The 26,615-nt window shown below is 43.6% G+C and overlaps 1 protein-coding gene across 3 annotated transcripts in view; it reads right to left on the bottom strand.

The window, feature by feature from the left end:
• Positions 1 to 26,615, bottom strand: part of LOC106609352 (neuroepithelial cell-transforming gene 1 protein-like) — a 36,575-nt gene that overhangs the window by 6,351 nt on the left and 3,609 nt on the right. The window contains exons 1-3 of one of the 3 annotated variants that reach the window (XM_045722041.1): positions 14,506 to 14,561; positions 14,061 to 14,127; positions 9,649 to 9,711 (exon numbers count right to left, since the gene is read on the bottom strand). In XM_045722041.1, coding sequence (XP_045577997.1) covers positions 9,649 to 9,711; positions 14,061 to 14,127; positions 14,506 to 14,546 — 171 coding nt within the window. In that variant the 5' untranslated portion in view covers positions 14,547 to 14,561. Of the gene's footprint in view, positions 1 to 1,654; positions 1,911 to 9,648; positions 9,712 to 14,060; positions 14,128 to 14,505; positions 14,562 to 26,615 lie in introns of those variants that run through there. The other 2 variants (XM_014208104.2, XM_014208107.2) reach the window with 2 other exon arrangements.

Raw genomic sequence — 26,615 nt, 5'->3', positions numbered from 1 at the left:
ACCGGCCCTGGAATAACAAAGGCCACTAGTGCGGTTCTATGTACGCCCACCCAGTGTTACTATCAGCTGGAGAGAGCAACATGTAGACTGATAGAAACTAGTCCTAGTCCAGGCAGTTTGACTACAGGGAACTCCCTGGAATACTGTTCAGTCTCGCTCCTTTCAGGAAGCCAGACATATCCGGGGTTTGTGCTGCCGGACTGTATCGTTCTGTACCATCTTTGGAACAACCGACCCCCCCCCTCACCACCCACCACAACACAGATTGAGGGACCATGGGTACTCACTCAAATCTTCCCTAATGTCCTAAATTGGCCTCTGGTGAGATTTTAATAACCCCCCCCCCCCCCAATTCTCCTACCTCGTTATCTCCAACCAAAGAGCCAAAGGCTCATCAACTAAATGTATCCACTTTTTCAGCCAGCCCCCCCCAAAAGCACCTTCCTGTGCCCCTGGCCTCCCTTTGATGTAACCCCACATGTTAATCCCTGCTGGCTTGGCTGTCCCTCCTGCAGCTCTCTCACTGATTACAGCATAGCTGATAGCAGGGCTCTGAGGGAGTGGAACACCACTGTTTAACCTGGATTCCAACAAAAGAGCTCAAAGAGTAACTGTGGAGTGACTTAGGTTTAAAAATGGGTGTCACAATCATGAACATCTGTTGAGAAATGCGACTACTCACTTCATTGAAGAACTCAACTTCTCCTTTCTGATATACCGAAAATGTAGCCGCTGGCTTCCCCCTGAAGCCCTTTCCGAAATCTAACCACAGAAACCTTGAATGGGGGAAGGAAGGAGACTAGAGAAGTGAGTAAGAAAGGCTGCTGCTGACCAGTGGCTCTGTGTGAGTCAGAGAAGAGGCACACCTGGGTTCTACCCCCCATCCCTTTAATTGTGTGTGAGGAATGCTCCCAGCCTGCTGTGTGAGCACTCACACCTGAGAGCCACTGCCCTCACTGCCCCAGGGCTCTGAGAAAAGGAGGGGGAATCCCAACTGGCAAACTAAAAATGTGCAATAATGTTGGCATTAAGTTCCAACTTCCAACCACACACATTCCAAGTTAGAATGTTACTGGAATTAAGAATTTGGTGAGAAGTCGCAAACATGGTGCTGATCTCTGTATGGCTATTTGTCCCCTGCTGTTACATTGCTGATGAGGAACTACTCATCCCCCAGAGCTAGGATACATTACCTGTCTGGGCAGATAGCTTTGCTGGCTTTTGTGTGAATCTAAAGGGATGGATGGTTTTATGACCTCTGCGCAACAGGTTAAAGTTATCTTCAGTCCGACAGTATCATGGAACAAATATCTCTAAAAAGTTTGAATTGAACAAGGTTCTGCCAGAGACTAAACACACCACCCACACACACACACACACACACACACACACACACACCTTACTAAGGTGCAGTGTTCAGATGAGATACGAAGTATGTGACAAATATGCTTGTGACGAAGCTGTTGTTCACGAAACATGGGACAATTTTTTTGTTTTGATAGAGAGAACAGGGCAAGGTGCTGATACACTCAGATCTGACAAGAGATCAGTGGCTATCGCAGCAGAGAACAAGTTCCTATCCAACTGATACCAAATGACAAAGCCAGCAGAAAGAACATACTAGATCAAATCACTACTTCGCCCAGAATCTCACCTCTGAGTCTTTGTTGGCTTGGTTTTGACAGTCTATAGCTTGTAGAGTCCGTTTGATAGGCACCAAGCTACCCAGTACATCGTAAGCCACCATAGCGTTGAGAAAAAAAATCCAACAAGGTTTCTGCTATATCCAGTTAGTCTTCATTATTCCATATGAAAGACTTGTTATTGTTCAAAATATCTTTGTGAGAGTAGAACAAATTCACTCTACACACTACGGCTCTCTCATTCTAAACTTTGGTCTGAGGTGGAGTTAGGGAGGGGGCGGTTTAAATACTCCTTGGTAAAGGGAGGAGCAAGCTCTCCGAACCCCTCCCACCGTTTAGGGGCGTTACTATTGGAGGAATCAGACTCTTCTTGAAGGGCTATACTGGTCGAAGCAGCCCGTTTGTGTGTGAATCACCAACAAAAAGCGCGCACACACACAATAGTGCTAGGAAAATTCCATGTAGTGAGGTTTGTTGTTAAAATGAAAGGAAAAGTTACGCATCATGTGTAGACAGTATTACAGAACAATGATCTCTAAAAGTTCAGGTTTGAACAAGGCAGTCATCTGCCAGAGACTAAACACACACACCCTGCTAAGGTGCAGTGTCCAGTGGAGATAGCAGAGAGAATAGGGATAGCTGCTGATTCACTCACAGATCTGATGAGAGATCTGTGGCTATCGCATCAGAGAACAAGTTACAGTCCAACAATATGGGCAAATAATCTAATTGCAATTTTTGAACCCAATATTATGATTGCGATTTTACTTCCGATTTAAATCAAAACAGTAAGAATCATAGAAATAAAATGAGTATTCCAATTCTATGGTTGGTGTTTGGCATGACAACTAATGAAAAAGCCAGGTGCAGTAGACGTTGTTGTGAAAGGGAAGGAACCCAAAGTGTTGGTCAGAGTTTCCCAGGAGACCCTTATTACATTTGAATGTTACATTCATGGCATAAAAAAAAAATGCAGCCTCTTACAACATTGCAATTTCGATTAATTGAGCAGCCCTAACTAAGAGAGAAACTTGCTTCATGTGTTTAAATGCGCTCATACTGATGAATCATGTCAAAAAGTAGGCTTAGATGAATTCTACTTCAGATAATTAAGTCACTTCCTTGGAAACAGCAGTTGTACATTTCCACCTATAGAATCTAGTTCAAACAGAACCAATAACTAGAGTTAACCATCATGTAATAAATATCACATCTCATTGAGTGAGTAAATATGGAGCACTTCTTTGTCCCCTGGCTTTCTGGTGTGAAAGGTGTAAAGTGCACCAGTGTTTGTTGTCTGCTTTAGCTAACGACAGAGAGCTGTTACCAGGCTCTGATCAGCAGGGGATGATGAAGATCAATTAGAATATCAATAAGACTCATTCACCTCCTTATTATATCACACGCACGCACGGTCTGCACTAGACCCTGTGTATTGAGGGCAGAAGTGTAGTGTGTGGGGGTGGGGTGGATGTAAATGAAGGGTGTTTAGTTCGTTATTACCCAGAATGCTAGTAGATACTACAGACTTCCAGTCATTGCGCTAATCAACTTCCTTCAAACTGCACACAAGTTCATCAGACTCCGGGGAAGTAGATAAAGGGCTTCATTGACAAAATCCTAAAGTACCCCTTTAAGGGGGGGGGGGCATTTACATCTGCACCCAGTTTAACAGTAGAACGAACGAAGTGACAAACTAAACTCAGGCCATTCTGAAACAGAGTTTTAAAGTAAAAGACAAGCTTGCTTCCCTTTTCCTGCCAGACACATTCATTCTCCATTTGAATAAAAGTGAACTGAGACGTGAAAACTCCTGTGGCAAGCCATTAAACCCCGCACATGTTGCTACATGCCAATATAACTGCTGCGCAAATGGACTACAGAATCCAAGGTGTTGACTGTGTGATGGACTGGATAATGTGCTGAGGTGCTATGTGGTAGAAGGGATGTAAAACCTTGCTAGTCATTTAGCCAGTCTGTGTGTGCGTGCGTGTGTGTGTAGCAAACAAATTAAACCAATGTGAAGGCTCGAATTCACCCTCCTGTGTCAATACTGAGGTGTGAAACAGGACATATGCAACTAAGCATGTGTGAGAGTGAGAAAGTGAGTGTGTGTGTGGTGACAGAAGTGAGAGAGCCCAGATGGGTTATTGTTGCTAAACTACATGAGGACTGGCACCATGGTTGGGAATGTGTTCATCAGGACTGTTTACTCTGAGGTAAAACTGATCATGTTATACAGACCAACAGGTCTCTGACAGTCTGGCATACATCACTCCACAAGCAGAGTCCACTCCACAAACTAACCCACCTAGTGGCTAGGATTCACACCTCCGGGCAAGGAATGAAATGGTAAATAACAGCCCAGGGGGAAAATCTCACTACATGTTGATTTGGGTGATGACTGGATTACTTGTGAAAAAGGGAGAGCAGTTTGCCAGAAGGGAGGATGGTGTGAATGATTATTCAGATAAGACTGAATAATAATATTTAGTAAATGTCTGTTTGCTGGAATATGAACCAGGATACAGACAGTCTGGAGGAGATAGACTATAAAAACACACCACTGCCCCAGTGTTCATTTCCAGTGCAGAAAGTCATGATTGATTGTATGCGAATGTCTGTGTATACAGGAAAAGAGTCTGTTTCGTGCAATCATCCAGACACAGGGAAGACAACGCGGTGCATTTCAGTGTTAGTCACTCCGTTCGGGGATACCGGAGGCTGAGCCACCCCTCTGTCTGGGCCATCACCCGTGGGTGGGCCGTGAACGCAACAAACACAAAATCCCTCAACCCGCCGGGTCCAAACAGCTCTAATAAAAAGGTCTGACAAACAAATGTGTATTCACACACACTTACTTAATACTACCCTCTCACACACACCCACCCACACTTTACTATCCTCCCCCCACACACACACACAGAGAGAGGCAGGCAGGAGTGAGTCACCTCAGCCATAGCGTTAGCCTCTATTCTTCTGCGGTACCTCCCTGCCAGGAACAAACAGAGCCTTGGGGCTTACAGTTCGGACTGAACTGAACATGCCCTCCACATCAGCAGTACAGGAAAAGGCTCGTGTTTAATTAGAGCTCTGGGGAAGGCATACCAGCCAACACTTTCCAAGGGGACTAATTCACTCAACAAATAGTGGAACCATTGCCCCCTGGTGGTGGGAGTTTGGTGCAGGAGTTCAGGTACAATAGATGGAATGAATCTGATATTATTGGATTATTCCTCCCTATATACATTTGGTCTGTGAGTCCTTATTTGAGCAGACAGGAAGAGAATAGGCCTGCGGGTGTTCATATACTATAATGACTCATGGCTTTAGTGTGGTCGTATCAAGTCCAGGCACTGCCAGATTGAGTGGGCCAAGAAAAAAACAAAAACAGTTTCGTTTCTGATACACCAACTCCTGTATTGCCCCATTTCTTACTATTTGTAATTTGCCTCCTTTGTTCTCGCTCCATTTCTTCCCCATCTTCCCCCTCTACCTGTTTCCCAATTTCCTGTGGTCTCTCTCTGTCCCTCATTCCTCTGCCTTACCGCCAATCAACCTATAACTAAAGTAGTCTGTCTCTTCAGCAGCTATTGGAGGGGCGATGAGGACAGGGCTTCTTATCCAGCAGTGCCCCACTAAAACCATCACAGAGCAGCCATTAAACACAATACCAGCGATAGACTTCACACCAGACAAACATCCCCTGGTTACTCAATAGTTTACTTAAGTGAGTTTTACTCAGTGCACACAACCAGGGCTTCTTTGGTTGCTACCAAACAGTGTGGAGGTAACCAAGAAGCACAGCTTTGTCATGAAACTGATCAATGCCACATTCCATAGAGCGCACACACACACACACACACACACACACGAGAAAAAAGGGGTGGTCAAAGAAGCTTGGAAAGTTACAACTTGTGGCTTCAGGTTTTTCAAGGAACCCTGATTCCAGCCAGGACTGGCAATACTCAATACAAGCGTGCAGCATTTACAGCAAACACCTTCTAGTCAGGTACTCAACCCCCCTGAACTGTTTTTATTGTGGCAACATTTTGGCAGAGAACTATAGAAGTAGCCTATTGTTCATAGGTTGTTTACCTGCCTCAACCCCCTCCACCTGGGCCAAGGAGCCAGACAGCAAAGAGGTGGTTGAAGGTGGATTTGGGGACACGTGCAGGGGATGGGAGCAGATCTGGTGCAACAGGTTTGTGAATAGGCCGAGACTGCGAATCCATAGGTAACCGCCCCGTCCGCGCCTAGAGCCCTTTTCCCCAGAGCTGAAGATCCGAATCACATTCTGCGCATGTGGGGGGGAATTTACGCACACATTTTCGTGGCACCCTCCCTGCACATTGCTCACTTTCACCGGTGAAACATCCATGCAGCGTCTGCATGCCAACTATTGGATCTCAATCAGTATCATGGGGAGATGCATTTAGATCTTCTGGAGTTACACAGCGTTGTTCCGAAGTAGCCTACAGTGTGGTTTAGAATTATGTACAGTGGGCAGATTTTCCAGCAGATGGGTTAGCAAACTGTAGCATGAGTGTGTTGAGTTTCAATCAAAGCACATATTTAACCTATTGGGGCACGTTGTTAAGGTCTGGCCACATGGGAGAAAAATGCAACAAGTCACACAATCATCCTGAAATCTCATAATGAGGTGGTGTTTGTCTTACAGTAAAACTATAATACGCTATTTTACTCAGTTATGTTATGTAGAATACCATTATGATGTGATCTTGTATGCAGACATTGATTCAGCTTTGAGCTAACTTTATTAAACGAGGACCATTCGCCAGACTAGACTGTTCACCTAGCAGCCGAATCAGTTCATTTGACATTTTAGTCATTTAGCAGCCGCTCTTATCCAGAGCGATTTACAGCAGCAGTTAGGGTTAAGTGCCTTGTTCAAGGACACAACGGCAGGTTTTTCTAATCAGATGAATAATAGTACCCTGTTCAATTTGTCACAAACCTCTATGGCAGGTCATATTTCTAGTACACACATACTTTTGATGACAGAGGAGTGGTTCAGTGAATCATTCCTCTCTCCGTCCTTGCCAAACTACGACTTCTATGAAATCTCACTTGGCAAGTTCATTGTAATTAGTCCGTTCTTCCTCAGTGGAGCTTAATCTTGTTTTGATCGTGTTTAGTGTGAGTCAGTGAGTGGTTTGACCTCAGTCATACACTACAAGAGCCTTTAAACTTTGCTTAAATCACTGCACTGCAAATGTTTCTCCAAATGTAAAATGTAGAAGTTGCGCCAAACGTCTAAGTGTTTTGGACACCCTGGGTTTCTCCTACTGGAGCAGCTGCATCTGGGGTTGCACTGCTGCTGTCTCTCATTCTGAACGGTTAAGTTAAGAGTTAAGGGTTGGCGATAGGGTTAAAAAAAAAAAAAGAAAACTCAACTGTAAAGTGTAGAGAATCATTGTACCATTTAAACGGCTGTGAAATATATTTTTAATAACTGAAAATATTGTATTTTCAGCTGTTTGATGCTGGTGTACAAAATCGAAAGTTAAAGACACAAAAATGAAACTTAAGAACGGGAAGCATATAAATAGCGCACATATACACTACTTCTTAAACTTGATTTCAATGAGAATGACAGATCTAGAACTAACAAGGTTAAGGTTTGGGATAGGGTTAAAACAAATAAATGTAAAACCACTGTCTAGCACTGGGATTCAACACACGGCTTGTGGCTTACGCCCATCCACCATCTCCATCCAAAATACCCTAGCAGGGTTTTGAAGGCATCTCCCGACGTCCTCGGGACATGGATGGACATCCAATTTCTAAGTGAATCTGTCTGCTCAATCTCAGTACACAGCATGGCTGTCCTGAAGCATGGATGTACCTTGTGTTACAATAACTGATCGTGAAGTGGTCATTCTGACAGTCTAAAAACTCCTTGTGTTGACCAATTACACGTTGGAAAAATAAGACTTTGATACCGTTGAATGACAGACAGGATTACGTCTGTTTCCACAATTCCATTTCACTATAGTCCATCCCATCATAATACCATGAGGAGACTGAAATCAGCTCAACCATGAAAGTGTTGGAACCTCAGGCAAGAATCATGGACTGAATGAAGCAACAGAGACAAGGCATGGCATAACCTGCACCATGGGGCACTCTGTTCACAACGTTGACATCAGCAAACCACTCGCCCCCACACAACGCCAAATATGTGGTCTGTGATTGTGAGGCCGGTTGGACTTACTGCCAAATTCTCGAAAATGACATTGGAGTCGGCTTATGGTAGAGAACTTAACATTCAATTCTCTGGCAACAGGTCTGGTGGACATTCCTGCAGTCAGCATGCCAATTACACGCTCCCTCAAAACTTGAGCCATCTTTGGCATTGTGACAACACTGCACATTTTAGAGTGGCCTTCTATTGTCCCCAGAACAAGGTGCACCTGTGTAATATCATGCTGTTTAATCAGCTTCTTGATATGCCACACCTGTCAGGTGGATGGATTATTTTGGCAAAGGAGAAATGTTGACTAAAAGTGATGTAAACAAATTTGAGCGCAAAATTTGAAAGAAATGCGCTTTTGTGCGTATGGAACATTTCTGGGATCTTTTATTTCAGCTCATGAAACATGTTCAGTTCAGATAGCTGACAGCTAATCTAATTTAGCAGTCTAAAAAAATATTAGCGGACATGAGCTAATTGACTGACTATCAGTGACTGACAGAGAAACTGCTGATGCACAACATCATTCTGAAATGTCACCTTGTGTATTCTAGTATTTTAACTCTAGAAAGTGAGGCAAGACCCCGACAGAGTTCCCTGGTATAGACAAATATAGACCAGCCTATAGTCCACCTCAAAATGTCAAACACACGATGCTACAGGAAAATAACAAGTCTTTGTATAGAGACTACCAGTGAGATGGCTTAAATCTGATTGAGCATAATGATGTGGGGTTGTTTAGAAATTTTGATGGTGCAAATCTTTTTAATGCACTACTATCAACAGTCTCATCAGGCCACCCTCAGCTTTCAAGTCATTTCCGACCCAAACATTTTACTGAAGAAATTAGAAGCGATCAAAAACACAAGACTAGGCTCCGCTGGGTAGGAACGGACTAATGTCCTCCATATTGTCATCAAAAGTTTAAAAAAAGTGTTCACCGGAAATGTGGCCTGTCATATAGGTTTGTGAGAAATTTAACAGGATACTATTAAATCATCTGATTACTCAGAAGAGTGATTGTTATGTTTTGAGTGTGATAATTACACCCTGATGAAGACAGTTTGTCTGTCCAAACATTGGTTATTCAATAATAGAGTGGGCAGCTCTCCTTTTCTTTACCAAGTGTTCTACTCCGCTAGCCAGCACCTCGCCTCAACAGGTGTGTTTTTCTTTCGCCTCCAGATTGAGTGTGATAATGAAACCTCTGTCGAAACAGAGCATTGCTCTGAAAATCATCCCACGTTGGAATACTGGTGACAGGCCTAGGGTGTGTCAGAAACACCAATAGACCCACATTACAAGGATGTTTTCCAACCAATGAGTTCTGCTCGTCAATTTACTAAAAACAAGAATTATAGTAACTGCAGTAGATTTGGTGATAAAATTCCCTGAACATGAGTTGATGAGTGTTGTGGTGGTTGCTGTAAACAAACATGGTCCTTATCTGGATGGTTTTCAGTGATATGCTCAAGTATCACAAACAAACAGGACAGGGCTAGACTTTGGATAGCCTATAGGCCTAGCTTCTTCAGACCTCAGCCAAAGATATACAGAGGTCAGGAAACTGTCCATGTTGGCACCAAATGATCCATTGTAATGTCATTCTAAGTCTAGATTGCAATTTCCCGTACATTCATGAATGTCAACAACTCTTGGGGACAACAACAGTTTACAGAACTGTGTGCGTCACCTTGACAAACTGATCTAGGATCAGTAATGCTGGTTCAGGGTATCTATATTGTGAACTCAGATCAGTGTTATGGGACGGTTCATTGTGTGTTTTACCTTGAAGTCAAAGCTGCACAGGCTGACTGCATCAGAGTCATCCTTCTCTCTCAGCTTCCGCTTCTGGGGACAGATGGAAATGAGATTGTTATTATAAAAATTGACAGAAACTTACCAATATCTATACACAGGTAGACACCAATACCCCCACAGACACTCTTAGGCAGATACCCAAAAAGCTACACACAGACACTCATGAGTGTGTGCAACCTTTATTTAACTAGGCAAGTCAGTTAAGAACAAATTCTTATTTACAATGACACCCTATCCCGGCCAAACCTGGACAACGCTGAGCCAATTGCGCGCCGCCCTATGGGACTCCCAATCACAGCCGGATGTGATACAGCCTGGATTCGAACCAGGGACTGTAGTGATGCCTCTTGCACTGAGATGCAGTGCCTTAGACCGCTGCGCCACTCGGGAGCCCAAGTCTCTCCAATTCACACAAAACGGTTACATCGCGTCTGGACTCCTGCTGCTCTCTGATGTTAGAAATAGTTCAATAAGAATAGACAAAACACCACCACTCTGCCCCATTACCCTGTCCCATCCTGGTCTCATTGGTATGAGAATAGCCCCAGTGAAGAGAAGAACTGCCCCATTGCTAAGCCCTATTGCCCCAGGGACAATGTTCACCCCTGGAGGTTCCATTGGGAACAGGAAAGGGTGAAGCACAAGAGCACTTGAACACCTGGGGAGAAGACCAGCTGGCAGGTGAGATGGTTGGCCCTGAGTTTGTGTGTATGTGACTAGGGTTGTAAAGGCTGGAGGAGCGCTGGCGTCGCCTGATTGCCGGGGCTCTTAGGGCGCTGTCATTAGGGCACATTAACCACGGAGGGAGTAGAGGGGCATCACAGGGCATTTAGGAAGCCGAGAAGTGACCACCGGTGTACAGGGTGACAGACCGGACAGGGTAGGACTGTAAGTTGAGGTAGCTGTTTGTTATGAATAGTTGGTTTTGAAGGGGGTAAATGGCCATTTCTTCCTCAAACCTGTTAGCTTTCCTTCAGTAAGAGAATTCATTGTGCAATATAAAGAGAACACCTTGTGCAATATCTGATCACACAAAGTGAGAAAAATGTACATTTGCATGGTTCGTAAAGGGGACACAAGGGGCCTACATATGCAATGCTCCAGATGAGAGAACAAGGCTAGATGATTAACTAGCCTACTAAGGGGAGTGAACAATGCTTTGGCTAAGAGAGAATTGCGCAACACTACAGTACAGCTCCTAATCAAGAGATTCTCATTGAGTGCTACAGCTGTTGAATACAGTAGTTTCATGCTCTGTCAGTTTTTTTTTTAAGGTAATCTAATTGAGGCAGTTAGGACCTTTCCTGAAGCTAATGAGGGAAGTGGGATCATGGATCAATCAATTAAACTCTTGTTTATAGTAGAGCTGATGGTAAAAGGAGAGGCTGAAACTGGAAATCTGATCAAAAGGCTACAGTGCAGCCATTCATCAACTATCTATAAAAAATGCTCATTAGCCAATAGCTTTAGACTAGTGTTTAATCAGCTAGTGACTGAACGACTAATCATTAAGCTGATCCCCATTCAAAAGGAATTTGAGTGATTGATCAGAGAAAAACCCTTTTAATGTCTTGTTATTATCATCATCAGAGGGCTTAACTGTATAGTGCTAGGCTAGCTTTTAAAATAACAATGGGTTTTGGATCAGTTTTTTGATTAAATCATCAAAAGGGTGGGCCAGGTTAGATGGAAAGTTTACACTGGACTAGAGGCATAATGTAGAAGTTCCTCAGCTCTTATTTGTTAACCTTTATTTAACTAGGCAAGTCAGTTAAGAACAAATTCTTATTTACAATGACGGCCTAGGAACAGTGGGTTAACTGCCTTGTTCAGGGGCAGAACGACAGATTTTTACCTTGTCACCTCGGGGATTCAATCTCGCAACCTTTCGGTTACTAGTCAAACGCTCTAACCACTAGGCTACTTGCCGCCCCAACCTAACAACCTAGTGCCGATGCAATGCAAGTCTGGGCTAGAGGGGTCTTCTCTTCAGAGCCTCCCCCAGACAACGGGGCTTGTTTGAGGGCAGTTTGCGGCGTCTCTGTTGACTGCTGTTGCCCATGCAAATGATACAGTTTTACATTACCATGACATCACAGGCTAGGCTAAACTGAACTTTTAAACAAACCCAGCGTAGGCCTGAGAAAAAAATTGTCATGTGGGATTAGCTATAAAGAACTAGGTGATATTTGTTAAGCTTGATACAGTCAGAGAAGAAGAGCGTGGTAGATGGAGGATGGGGAGAAGTGTAGAAAGGGCAGAGTGGTGGTTGGGACTGAGGCAACAGTGGAGTTCTTTATTCTCACACACACACACCCCTGGCCTATTATTGTGCTGGCCTGTTTGTGTGCGTCATGTGATAATGGCACCATAAAACCATGACCTGGTCAGCTGCCAGAATACACAACCTGGCAGGCTCTATGTAATTACCAGCACAAAGCAAAGCTATGAGGTAGGTAGGTAGGCCTAGAAAAAGGTGGGGGCAGTGGGGTCAACACTGTGTTAAGGAATGCAATGGACCCTCAAGAGATTCTAGAACAGAGACTATGATAATCAGAGGTCATATAGTTAGTACCCCACCTCAGTCTTTTGGTATGTGCTGGGTAGGTTAATGTGATGTCATTGAATTAGGGTGCTTGCACTTACAAGCACATTCCATGCATATAGGCACATCAAAATACAAATCTCAATTCCTAGGCGCGCACGCACACCTGTTTGAAGTGGGAACGTTTGCATGGAAAGAGATGCTGACTGACATTCTGGCTGTCTGAACACGTCGCTGGGAGAGACAGAAAAGCTGCCATCTCTCCTATTAATTACCTGCCTACATTCACACAAAAGCAGGTGGGTTTGATTGGCTGTTTTTTTTGCAGAGCTGGAAACCTAAATCACATTCTCAACATTACAGAACTGCCCTGAGGCCTTGCTAATGTAGTCTGAGATAATATGAAAAACACTACAGGTCCCCCCCCACCTAAACTGTACTATGCCTGCCCCAGCCTCCAGAAAGTCCCCTACCTACCCCATCAAAGCACAGGATCCTCCTGACTTTATTCAAGTTTCAAGGTAGAGATAAGAGGGGATGGGAGACAAAGGAGAAGAAAGGAGCCCACAGTTTGTCTGTCTATACTTCTGTCTCTTTGGGTAGATTTATAAAGGGGAGATAATAGTGGAGTTGATGGGTGGGGGTGGGGTAGCCTAGGTAACAAGCGCCGTATGCTTGTAGTGGTTGAGCTAAGCGTGCCAGTTAAAGAAAATGTGTGGATTCAAAGGCAACGTTTGGCACGAGATGAAGAGCCTCTGTCTTCCTCTCCTCTATCGCTCCCTCCCTCCCTCCTGCTTTTCATCTCCTCCTCTCCCCGACTCAGTTGAACGATGGATAGGGTTTCAGCTGGAGTTCACTCATAAAACCTGGAATAGTCCAGGCCTTGTCGTTCAGTTCCTTTCTCTAATCTCAACTCTGTTTCCAATCAGCGATCGTATTTAGGTCTAGGTTTTACTGTAAACAGCAGGCCGGCCAATCTGAGAGGAACAAGAGCTATGTTGATTCCATTATGTTGAAGGGGAAATAGAAACAGGAAGATTGTTCTTGTTTGTTCACTGTTGGATCACTGGGTAGTGTGGGGAATCTGTCCTGTGCCCGGCATCAGCTGTGAGGGTGTCATGCAATTAAAACGTTCCTGAATGGAGGATCAGATAGACCTGCAGAGGGCTTACGTCACCTCTCACTCAGAGGTGATTGCGAGTTGCCTAAACAAACTGCACTGGCATGCATACATAGTTAATCAGTTTACAGGGTTTCTGATGCTGCATGAGTGATTCAAGGTTTAGCTTGAATGCCTTTACTTTTGACGATCAAGGTTATCATGAACTACGCAGATTCCAGATGAGTAATACGTGTGTAATAGTGACAACATCATCCACTATGGAGTAATGGACTATGTTCTGAATAACGATACACATGTGATGCCGGATGCATCCAAGATGCAGTCCAAACCTCCCCTCAAAACCTGAAGACCAAAGTGGATCAGTCATTTGTCATTATCGTTTACTAATAAATTACTTTTTCCTAAACTTAAGTGCACAGAGTCTGTGGTCAAAGTCAGAGGAACTTTACAGCTTTGAGAATGAACAGGTCCATTTGCTTCCGTGCCTGTTTAAAAACACTAAGGCCTGATTTGAAGCCAAAACAGACAGTTATGACAGAGTTATAACAGGGACAGTCACTCCCTGTCCGCACAAACAGGCCAGAGAGCCATAATCATCCCAAATAATGCCAGGACAAAATGGGGAGGATAATGGAATGAGCCACGGTACTGGTCCTGTGAGGGAACAGGGAGACACAAAAACAAGAGGAGCTGGATGGAGGCTGTACTCACCAGACTGAAGTCCCATTGAGGTCCGGAGGTGAGGAAGGTGAAGGAGCTCCCTCTTCGCAGTCCAGGCCTACACGATGAAGATGGGGGAAAAAAAGAGCAGGAAATGATTGCTTGTTCAACAAGTACAACATGAATAACACCATACCCTACACCCGGATCCAAAAAGGTGACACCACTAAGACCTTTACGTCGCAGGGCACGAGATGACATAACACACCAACACAACTCCACCAGGTAACAACCACACAATACCACCATGTCCGATGCTGCATGCAACAACGCAAGCTCACCCCTGCCTTGTGAACGCTCAATCACGGTAGTGCAGGAAGTGCCTCAGAAACACAATTACTCCTTCAGTCATTCAGTGCCTTCCCCAATGACCCATTCAGACAGAGAGATACGTCTGTGGCACACGCTGTATGGGAGTATAGGCTCTAGTACATACCACAGCCTGCTGTAGCCATAGCGATGTCCCCTTCGCGGCATCCTCAGACGGCCAGCTAGGATAGCCACCCAGCAGAGAAGACTCAGTCAGAGAACTGTCCTTCACCCCTCACGCTCTGTGCAGCACCCACAGGGTTACCAGGTCGCCTAGATGTCCTCACAATACTCTTCTCTCTTTCTATCTATAGGCCAGACAGCCTACCCCTCTCACATGTGTAGGAGGACCCTACCCACCCCTTTCCTAATTGGGGGAAGAAAACAACTGTTGCCTCCTGTCGGAAGTTCGTTTGCTGAGAGCCTAAGCAGGGAGTGCTTTTTAGGAAACAGATGAAGCAGGCCCCTGCTCCGTTCTGGTCACCTCCAACCTCATGTAACACCTCAAATACAATATTCACCCTTATCAGGTTCTCAATGATTAAACATCAGGTTATATTTGATCACTGACGATAACCTGATGAGGGCGAGAACTGACCGTGGACTTCAGGAAACAGCAAAAAGGGAGCACCTCCCTATCCACATCAACAGGACAGCAGTGGAGAAGGAGGAAAGTTTTAAGTTCCTCGGTGTACATATCACCGACAAGCTGAAAATGGTCCACCCACACAGACAGTGTGAAGAAAGAGCAACAGCACCTCTTCAACCTTAGGAGGCTGAAGAAAAAAATAAATAAATGTGGCTTGTCACCAAAAACCCACCCACTAGCATAGAGGTGGCTGCCTACCTACAGACTTGATATCATTGGCCAATTTAATAAATGGAACACTGGTCACTTTAAGAATGAATGAATGAATGAATATATCTCTCGCATTACTCATCTCATATGCATATACTTCACTATCTATTGCATCTTAGCCGCTCTGTCGCTGCTCATCCAGATATTTTATATTTATATATTCTTATCCCATTCCTCTACTAGATTGTGTGTATTAGGTTTTGTTGTGGAATTGTTAGATATTACCTGTTAAATACTGCTGCGCTGTCAGATCTAGAAGCATAACGCTACACTCACAACATCTGCTATCCATGTGTATGTGACCAATAACATTTGATTTGAACTGTATTTGAGGGATTTTTGAGGGATTACATCAGTCTGGCCTTTAGAGTGGGCTAGTTTAAGTCAGATCAGGACAAATTGAGGGCTCTTAGACAAAGCATAATCTAGTCCCTCTGTCTGACTAGACGATTACCCTTCAGACAGGCACCCTGTCAGCACACCTAAAAGCCTCTGTCAGTCTTTTGAGACAGAAGGATTGGATTTATATTATGGCCCTGTCTGACGCTGATAACAACCCACATGAGGGATGAAGCCAAATTTGACAGCTTTCAAAAGACCAATTTCCACACGGTTTGGGTCAATGTCAAGGTGTTACTTAGATAGCTTCTGAAACCGTCAACAATATGTTCCAATATAAACAGATTGGGGATAATGGTGTGAATATATTGAGAGACCTCAAAGGAAATCAACCTATTCCCTATAATCTACTTTCCACCTTTAGTCCTATATTTTTCTTCCTGTTTGACTTGTCTGAACTCCCTATGTTCTTCGCTCTCACACTCAGGCTCTACAATCCTGACATTCTTTCCTTGATTCCTCTGAACCACGTGTCTCCAGCATGTGTTTGTTGTACTGCTGTTACTGGGTCAAGTCATTCCAGTGTTTCCGTTGGCCTTCCTGCCTCGTTGCTACAGGTGGCATTGTGCACAGTGACACAGTACTTGTCTATAGTGAAGGGCAGACTGCACTGACCGCAGCTGTAGTGCCACTCTACCGCTTCCTATGTGGTCTGCACTCAGAATCAGTACGACTAGTAGTGGAGGCCTAGAGGACAGTGGAGGAATTCCCTAAGTGTGAGTGAGAGAAAGAGGGAGCAAGAGAAAGAGTGTGAGAGAAAGAGAGCCCGAGTGTGAGACAGTGTGAGAGCGAAGAACATAGGGAGTTCAGACAAGTCAAACAGGAAGAAAAATATAGGACTAAAAAGGTGGAAAGTAGATTATAGGGAATAAGGGCACGGATAAAGAGAGGGATGGGAGAGCAAAAATCAACAAGAAAAAAAAAAAGACTAAACAAATTAAGGAAAGCTTTGACTATGTACAGACTCAGTGAGCATAGCCTTGCTATTGAGAGAGGCCGCCGTAGGCAGACCTGGCTCTCAAGAGAAGACAGGCTATGTGCACACTGCCAACAAAAATGAGGTGGAAACTGAGCTGCACTTCCTAACCTCCTACCAACTATATTAGAGACATTTCCCCCCAGATTACACAGACCCACAAAGAATTTGAAAACAAATCCAATTTTGATAAACTCCCATATCTATTGGGTGAAATATCACAGTGTGCCATCACAACAGCAAGATGTGTGACCTGTTGCCACACAGGCAAGCAGTGAATACAAACACCATTGTAAATACAACCAATATTTATGTTTATTTATTTTGCCTTTTGTACCTTAACTATTTGCACATGGTTACAACACCGTATATAGCCATAATATGACATTTGAAGTGTCTCTATTCCTTTGGAACTTTTATGAGTGTAATGTCATTTGTTTATTTTGCTTGTGTTTATTATCCATTTGTAAATGTAAACATGTTTACCATGCCAATAAATCCCTTTGAATTGAGCGAGAGAGCGAGAGACCTGGGCAGAAGAGAGAGTTGTGTCTGTGTGGCACTGGAGGTGTCAAAGGTCACTACAGGTGGTCAGCAGACCCCACACTCCTCCACCATTTTACATCATGAGGACTGTGGTCAGTGACAGTCATGGTAGAGACCATACAGGCATTGTGAGCGACAGACCTACGCGCAAGCAGTGCTGCTCCTGCATGAGCCAGAACCGCAGCCTGAACTGGATGATCGGTTTGACTCAATATTCAACGGAACGCACCATAACGTGGGAAAAAGGAGGGAGAGTTTAGTTACGGGATCTGCTGTGGCCTGGAGGTGTGGGGGATGGTTATGACGGCTGTCAAGGAGAACGCCTTTGGGTGTGTGTATTGATGTGTACATTATTCCAAATGTCATTACCTCTGACAATGCGCCATGATGTGAAACAAATCTGAAGAGACACCAGTAATAAGTAGCCTAATAGGTCTATCAACAGTATGCGATGAGAATGTCTCTGCTCAGTAAGACATTCCTGTCCAATAAACATCCCAGTGAGATCTGGCTGCCTACGAGCTGATAAAGTGAGGTGATGCTTTGTGTTATTCTATGTTCTGGGAACCGGTGTGTTCCGTAGACACCAGGAACACCAAGGTATGTGAGGAGATGTATGAAGCGATGCTGCGACAATCTGGGTGGTTCACTGGTGTCTGCCTGGTGGTGGTGTCTGAGGAATGCAACCGGGCTTCACAGGAACACCAGACAATCACAGTAGTTCCCTCAGGAGAAGCCAAGGGACGGGCTATTTCTCAGACAGTGGTCAAAACATGCAGGGAATGGAGGCCTGAGCCCAACACGGGATGTGTGTACAACACACATATCACCACCAGCCCTGTCCCCTCATTCTAAACAAACACAGTAAAAAAGGTACATTATGTAATAATGCAGGATAGAATGGCTGTAGTGCTCCTTTAATGCAGAAAATAATTCCACCCAGAGACTGGGAAAGGTGTTTCCTAAAAGGATTTAGGTCTAATCATGTGATGTTTTTGAAGGTTCTTCCTCTGATGCACACTTTGTACAGTTAATGACAAAGATGTATCATCCTAGAGTGATTAGGCCAGCATTGCTTTTATTCACATTTCTGACCCACACACACACCAGATAACAGTCACACCTGACCTTAGCCTAAATCGATTATTTCAGATGCTGTAATGATGGGATGCAATCTTGTTTAGAGGGTAAAACAAATAAAAAAAATACTTTATTTAACTAGGCAAGTCAGTTAAGAACAAATTATTATTTACAACGACTGCCTACACCGGCCAAATCCGGACGATGCTGGGCCAATTGTGCACCGCCCTATGGGACTCCTAATCACGGCCGGTTGTGATACAGCCTGGATTCGATCCAGGGTGTCTGTAGTGACGCCTCAAGCACCGAGATGCAGTGCCTTAGACTGCTGGGCCACTCAGGAGCCTGGGTCATTCAAATGAAAAAATATCCCAATGATAAAAAAAAAGAAAAGATTATTTTAGACATGATTTCCTTTTATATCTGACCTTACCTGTGTGGACCGGATGTTTACAGACGCTGACCTGCTTAAAAACAGAGATAGCCTAGCAATGTGGTGCACCTGACAGACTTCTCTATCATAAAAACCCCTCTGACTGTGCATGCCTGAAGGTAATTTACTCTGAAATCTTTACCTGGGGCAAGAGACAGTTTTTCCCAGGTGAAGTAAACTCATGAGAAATACTGGAAGAGTGGAAGTTGGGGGGGGGGGTTGGAATCAGTTTTACATAAACTAACCTGGAAAACAAAGGCAGGGCCTAGTATGATGCCTTTCCACTGACTCACAGCACATACAGCTCCCACACACTGGCACAGTGAAAGTGGCCTTTGCCCCCGGCCTGACTGCTATGACCAAGTGAATTCGAAGTGACATCAATCACGTATGCATTAAAAGGCCCCATGCAACAGCACATTGGCTGGTATCAGCTTTCTGAACAGCTCATTGTGGGGGAAATGTGACATTGGATACAGGTGAACGCTATTGTTAAAGGGTCTAAAAACTAGGTTTGCATGACATTGGTTATTTTTCTAGAACATTACTGACCATTCTGCTCCCACGACACCTGTCCATTGTAAAAGGGGACAAAGGTCGGTCCCTGGGGCTTGTGATTGGACGTCACAGGCAGTGGTATGATTCTTACTCAGAGGTAGACCTATCTGTTACACACTTCTCTGGGTGAATAACACCGGAATAGGCTGGAAGCAAGTAAGTCAGAAAATGTTGACATAATTGAGGCTGAAGGACAGCGAATAACGATTGAGACAGGAGCACGGAGCTCAATAATCACAAAGGTAACAGTCAATCACACACCTATTACCTAGTAGTCCAAAGTCCACTGAGCAACACTCTCCTTGTTTTCCTGCAGAGTTGGCTATTGGGGTCATATTTATAGTCACAGTTTTCCATGTTTTCCCAACAGTGGGCAGGGGCCTTTTGGCACAAAGCATGGAAAGCCTACCAGTGTGCCACTTGCCAACATAAACTTTCTCAGTACTGATCATCCCAAAATAAAAATTGACTTTTGGTTCTATCAGTCTGCTGTCTGACTGAAATGATAAAAGTCTTATTTAAAAAGCCTGGGGAAATTCACAAAGACTATTTTTGTCATAAAGCGTATACTCAAACAGGAAAGGTTAAAAAAAGTATAAACAAATCAAGTATTTTCTTCCTTACAAGATGTGGAACAGTAGAGGTTGGACTCAGAAGGGAACACTTTCTTTATGAGACTTTGAACAAGAAGTGCAAAGTCCCTTCATGAGACATATGCTGTTCTGTAGGCCAGAGAGATATTCAGAATTCTGTAAAACTATCTGTATAACGTAAAACACCAAATAATGCATGCAGAGCTGAATTAGGCCGATACCCGCTAATGATCAAAACCCAGAAAAGAGCCACTCAATTCGACAAGCACCTAAATGGAAATAGATTCCCAAACCTTCCACAAGAAAGCCATCACCTACAGAGAGAGATGAAGCTAGAGAAGAGTCCCCTAAGCAAGCTGGTCCCGGGGCTCTGTTCACAAACACAAACAGACCCCACAAAGCAACAACGTTAGACCCAACCAAATCACGAGAAAACAAAGCCATAATTATTTGACACATTGAAAACTACTCACAAAAAAAACTGATCAAGCTAGATGCTATTGGGCCCTAAACAGAGAGTACACAGTGGCAGAATACCTGACCACTGTGACTGACCCTAAATTAAGGAAAGCTTTGACAGACTCAGAGAGCATAGCCTTGCTATTGAGAGGCCGCTGTAGGCAGACCTGGCTCTCAAGATAAGGCAGGCTGGCGTAGGCAGACCTGGCTCTCAAGATAAGGCAGGCTGCCGTAGGCAGACCTGGCTCTCAAGATAAGGCAGGCTGCCGTAGGCAGACCTGGCTCTCAAGATAAGGCAGGCTGCCGTAGGCAGACCTGGCTCTCAAGATAAGGCAGGCTGCCGTAGGCAGACCTGGCTCTCAAGATAAGGCAGGCTGCCGTAGGCAGACCTGGCTCTCAAGATAAGGCAGGCTGCCGTAGGCAGACCTGGCTCAAGATAAGGCAGGCTGCCGTAGGCAGACCTGGCTCTCAAGATAAGGCAGGCTGCCGTAGGCAGACCTGGCTCTCAAGATAAGGCAGGCTGCCGTAGGCAGACCTGGCTCTCAAGATAAGGCAGGCTGCCGTAGGCAGACCTGGCTCTCAAGATAGGCAGGCGCCGTAGGCAGACCTGGCTCTCAAGATAAGGCAGGCTGCCGTAGGCAGACCTGGCTCAAGATAAGGCAGGCTGCCGTAGGCAGACCTGGCTCTCAAGATAAGGCAGGCTGCCGTAGGCAGACCTGGCTCTCAAGATAAGGCAGGCTGCCGTAGGCAGACCTGGCTCTCAAGATAAGGCAGGCTACGTGCACACTGCCCACAAAATGATGTGGAAACTGAGCTGCACTTCCTAACCTCCTGCCAAATGTATGACCACATTAGAGACACATATTTCCCTCAGATTACACAGGCCCACAGAGATTTGAAAACAAATCAAATTTTGATAAACTCCCATATCTATTGGGTGAAATACCAGTGTGCCATCAAAGCAGGAATATTTGTGACCTGTTGCCACAAGAAAAGGTCAACCAGTGAAGAACAAACACCACTGTAAATACAACCCATATTTATGTTTATTATTTTCCCTTCTGTACTTTAACTATTTGGCCATCATTACAACACTATATATAGCCATACTATGACATTTGAAATGTCTCTATTCCTTTGGAACTTTTGAGAGTATTGTTTACGGTTTATTATCCATTTCACTTGCTTTGGCAATGTAAACATATGTTTCCCTTGCCAATAAAGCCCTTTGAATTTAATTGATAGGAAAAGTCTAAACGGTATACCTGGGACATCCCAACTCTGACAAACTGTCAGACTGGCTTTTACCCCCAGACCATCAGGCTGCTCAACAGCCACTAGGCAGCTAGGTACCTGCTACCCCTGGACTTCCTTCCCCTTTATGGATATTCTACTCCCAATGGACATTTATCATTGCTACAGTGTAAATAAGTATATAGTATTATTTTTTATATTTATGTTTCATTCACTCTTACCCTGCCCCCAGTTATATATTATTATATCATCATCTTGTCTCACTCTTCTTTTTATTCATTTTTTATTTGACCTGCACTGTTGGAGCACGGCACATTATATTTTTACTGTACCCTGCAATTACATCTGCGTCCCTACACATGTTCCTAATAAACATGTTACTAATACATCTGCGTCCCTACACATGTTACTAATCATCCATCAAACGTCCACACCAACTGTTATTCATGGTTCCTTGATTAATTTGTTGGTATTTACTGCCACCTTGTGGTGAACTAGGGTATATTACAGTTTTGCAGCAAACTGTCCGTAGTACACAATTACTTGCAGTACTAGCTATCTGTAGCCGACTGTCTGTAAAAGTTCACAATTATGGCATGTGCTGACGCAAAGGGATGATTAGGTCCTGACGGGAACATGCAAAAGTAACCAGCTAAAACAGTTTTCCAACGACTTGGAATATGCAACCAGCACTCCATTCTAGCTGCAATATAAGTTTGTTTGCTTGTTAACAGGCTTTAAGAAGTATAGCCAAAATAACTAGCAAGGTAGCGATTTCGCTAATAATATATTATTTAAAATGATCTAGCTAACTATGACATAGCGACCCAGCTAACAAACGTTAGAGAACATTCACTTAGAGTCTCGTCAAGTCATTAGCAAAACGTTTTCATAGGAATGTTCCAATGATGTGTCAAACAGAACTTACCCAGAACGTGGTTACCATGTTCTCCGAATGTTCAATATTGATGTTCAAGACAAGTTTAATTGGAACATTGCAAAAATATTCCAGTATCCAGTTCTGAGGGTTAGGAGAATATTACATCAACGTTACACCAAACAGACACAGAAAATGGTTGCCAGAATATAAGATGAATATAATATAAAACGACCACACCAGTAGAAATTCAGTTTTTAGAGCTGAAAGATCAGATGTTGTTGCACAACGATTTAAAAGGTGCAATATGCAGAAACCCCTCCGCCATTTCGTGGTTGCTAAAATTGTAGTTTTCCTAATTTCAGTTTGTGACAAAACAAGCAATATATAGTGAAAAAGTATATTTTAAATAACCAAAAATATTGTATTTTCAGCTGTTTGAAGCTGGTGTACAAAACCGAAATTAAAAACGGGGAGCATAGAAATAAAACACATAAAACATATCTACCGCATTCAATGAGTGACATCTATAAATCAAATCAAAGTTTATTTGTCACTTGCGATGAATACAATGAAATGCTTACTTACAGGCTCTAACCAACAGTGCAAAAAGGTATTTGGTGAACAATAGGTAAGTAAATAAATGAAAACAACAGTAAAAAGAGTGAAAAATAAGTAGCAAGGCTATATACAGACACCGGTTAGTCAGGCTGATTGAGGTAGTATGTACATGTAGATATGGTTAAAGTGACTATGCATATATGATAAACAGAGAGTAGCAGTAGCGTAAAAGACGGGTTGGCGGGACACGATGCAGATAGCCCGGTTAGCCAATGTGCTTGGGCACTGGTTGGTCAGGCCAATTGAGGTAGTATGTACATGAATGTATAGTTAAAGTGACTATGCATATATGATAAACAGAGAGTAGCAGTAGCGTAAAAGACGGGTTGGCGGGTGGTGGGACACAATGCAGATAGCCCGGTTAGCCATTTGATTACCTGTTCAGGAATCTTATGGGTTGGGGGTAAAAACTGTTGAGAAGCCTTTTTGTCCTAGACTTGGCACTCCGGTACCGCTTGCCATGTGGTAGTAGAGAGAACAGTCTATGACTGGGATGGCTGGGGTCTTTGACAATTTTTAGGGCCTTTCTATAACTCACATTTCTATGTGAATTTGGTCAGGTCTCCCAATAGTTACATATTGTTGCTTTAAGTCAGTGAGCCATAGTTTTACTCAAAGTATGATACATTTGTGCTTGAAGTGACAAATCTGAACGGCACACTTTGTGCAAATCCATGTGAATGTGTGGTCTTTTCCTATGTCATACAAATTATTTTCAGTCCAAGTTTCCTTTCAGGGCAGGGTTTTATATGACTGTTAACACCAGTGGCGACCTGTCATTCAGGGCAGGTGGGGAAGAGCCTGCTTTGCATGTTATTTTTGGCATTAATAAGTGTCACATATCAGTTTGCAAACAACGTATAAAAAAAGTTTTTAAAAAATCATTAAGTTAATGAAGCTGGTCTCTTTTTTGCTTTCTTGATTAAGGCAGCTCCAAAATGCAGGTGTTTCAGACTAGATCAGTGCTTTCTGTGGTGGTGGGCCAGAGGAAAATACAGAGCGTAGGGGTTGGTAATGTTCTCTAGTTACGCTGCGATTGGCTCAGTGTTCTGTCACTCATGAGGAGAATCTGCAGGGAGAGCTCGAAAATTCAGGTCCCTTGGGTGCTGCCATAGAGTTACATTAGAAGTGCCCATCCAAGAAGGCTCAAGGTCATTGGCCACAGATAAAATAACATCAAATCACATACCTACAGACTGATGTCAACATCTTACTTTCAAAATCCTCATCATGAATCAAGTCGACAATCTACTGGCAAATCCTTTTCAATCCTTGTCATAGGAAGACAAATTATAAAGAGAAATTACAGATAAAACGTGTCGGGGCTCATCGGCCATAAACATTACACAAGTTGGAAATCGCAAATTCAACAATGAGTGGTTTGGAAGGAATCAGTGGCTAACTGCAAGCATTGCAAAGCAATCATTACCCTATTATTATGTGGAGTGGATGTGTGGTCCAAGTTTAGGTTTAAGGGTATTTTTTCACAGCTTAAAATGATAAACATTCAACATTGGCCATGCAGTCAATCCAGCATTACTTCTGCCGCTTGCAAAACAACTGGAAACTCGGAAATCCCAGAATTCATTGAGTTCAAGACAACTGGGAACTCTGAAAGAAATTAGCTCCGACTGGGAAAATACGTTTTGAAGGGTCATCCAACTCGGAATTCCAAGTCGGGAACTCGGGGCTCTTTCTAGAGCTCTGACGAAAACCACTAACATGACTCAACTTTGTTTTTCCCCACCTAGAGTTTCCAGTTGTCTTGAAAGCACCATAAAACCAGAAGAATGCCAGACTGTAATGACAAAATTAGCCCAAGAAGGACCACCGTGCCACCTTCCTGTTCCAAGTGAGCACAGCACAAGGTGAGTCCAAAAATGTATTGTATACTACTGCATAAATGATGTAATATGTCAGGGAGATATGTAATCATCGAAGATTATAAGAGCTTTCATTGTCTGCATATATTCCCCCTTTATCTATACTACAGTTCTGTACAGGGAGAATACTGTAAGAACAGCCTATGTTCTGAATTCTGTCGCCGTACACTCGGGCTCCCGAGTGGCTCAGCGGTCTGAGGCACTGCATCTCAGTACAAGAGGTGTCACTACAGTCCCTGGTTCGAATCCAGGCTGTATCACATCCGGCCGTGATTGGGAGTCCCATAGGCGGTGCACAATTGGCACAGCGTCATCCGGGTTTGGACGTCATTGTAAATAAGAATTTGTTCTTAACTGATTTACCTAGTTAAATAAAAGGTTAAATAAAATAAAACACTTTCGAAAGTGCTGAACAAAGTTATATTGACCATGTCTGTTCTAGCTCATTAATGTCTGAATCGAAATGACAGATTGCCTCTTATCCACATTTGTTTCAGCAGGTCAGTTATGATTTTTTAAAGGCAGTAAATGAGGCTGAATGAACTATTTCGCTGCCAGACGACTCTCCGCTGATATCCAGGTGTAACAGTGATAAGGTGTTGGGGCTGCTGTTGGGACAGCTTTATGTAGGCCCTAACAGTTTGTGGGCACCGTTTGTCACCGTTATAGTACAATTAATGTATTGTTTAGTGTTGTGGCTTTGCTGGCATGAAAAACATTTTTTTTTTTTGTAGAGGTTGCCCCACCAAGATATACACGCTAAAATCTCCACTGGTTACCACCCACCAGCATGGCTTATTAAATCAGAAACAGCTGCAAAGTTACTCCTCTTCACGATAGATGAGCCAAACAGCCTTGTGTGCACTTGGCCACCTGAACCATGGAGCAAATTAAAATAGAGGGTGCAAACATGTTATTGCACCTACACTTTTTTTTTTTTAAAGGATACATTTGATAATTTGTCACCTTTTTTGGGTGGATAGTGTGTCTGTGTGTGTGTATATATATATTTTACACACACACAGTTGAAGTCAGAAGTTTACATACACCTTAGCCAAATATATTGAAACAGTTTCAAAATTCCTGACATTTAATCCTGGTAAAAATTCCCTGTCTTAGGTCAGATAGGACCACCGCTTTATTAAGAATGTGAAATGTCAGAATAATAGTAGAGAGAATAATTTATTTCAGCTTTTATTTCTTTCATCACATTCCCAGTGGGTCAGAAGTTTACATACAATCAATTAGTATTTGGTAGCATTGTCTTTAAATTGTTTAACTTGGGTCAAACGTTTTGTGTAGCCTTCCACAAGCTTCCAACAATAAGTTGGGTGAATTTTGGCCCATTCCTCCTGACAGAGCTGGTGTAACTGAGTCAGGTTTGTAGGCCTCCTTGCTCGCATTTTCAGTTCTGCCCACAAATTTTCTATGGGATTGAGGTCAGGGCTTTGTGATGGCCACTCCAATACCATGACTTTGTTGTCCTTAAGCCATTTTGCCACAACTTTGGAAGTATCATTGTCCATTTGGAAGACCCATTTGCAACCAAGCTTTAACTTCCTGACTGATGTCTTGAGATGTTGCATGAATATATCCACATAATTTTCCTACCTCATGATGCCATCTATGTTGTGAAGTGCACCAGTCACTCCTGCAGCAAAGCACTCCCACAACACGATGCTGCCACCCCCGTGCTTCA

This window comes from Salmo salar, chromosome ssa07, assembly GCF_905237065.1.
Source record: "Salmo salar chromosome ssa07, Ssal_v3.1, whole genome shotgun sequence".
NCBI classification, from domain to species: domain Eukaryota; kingdom Metazoa; phylum Chordata; class Actinopteri; order Salmoniformes; family Salmonidae; genus Salmo; species Salmo salar.
Note: the sequence above shows the minus strand (reverse complement) of the source record. Positions and strands in the feature narration are given on the sequence as shown.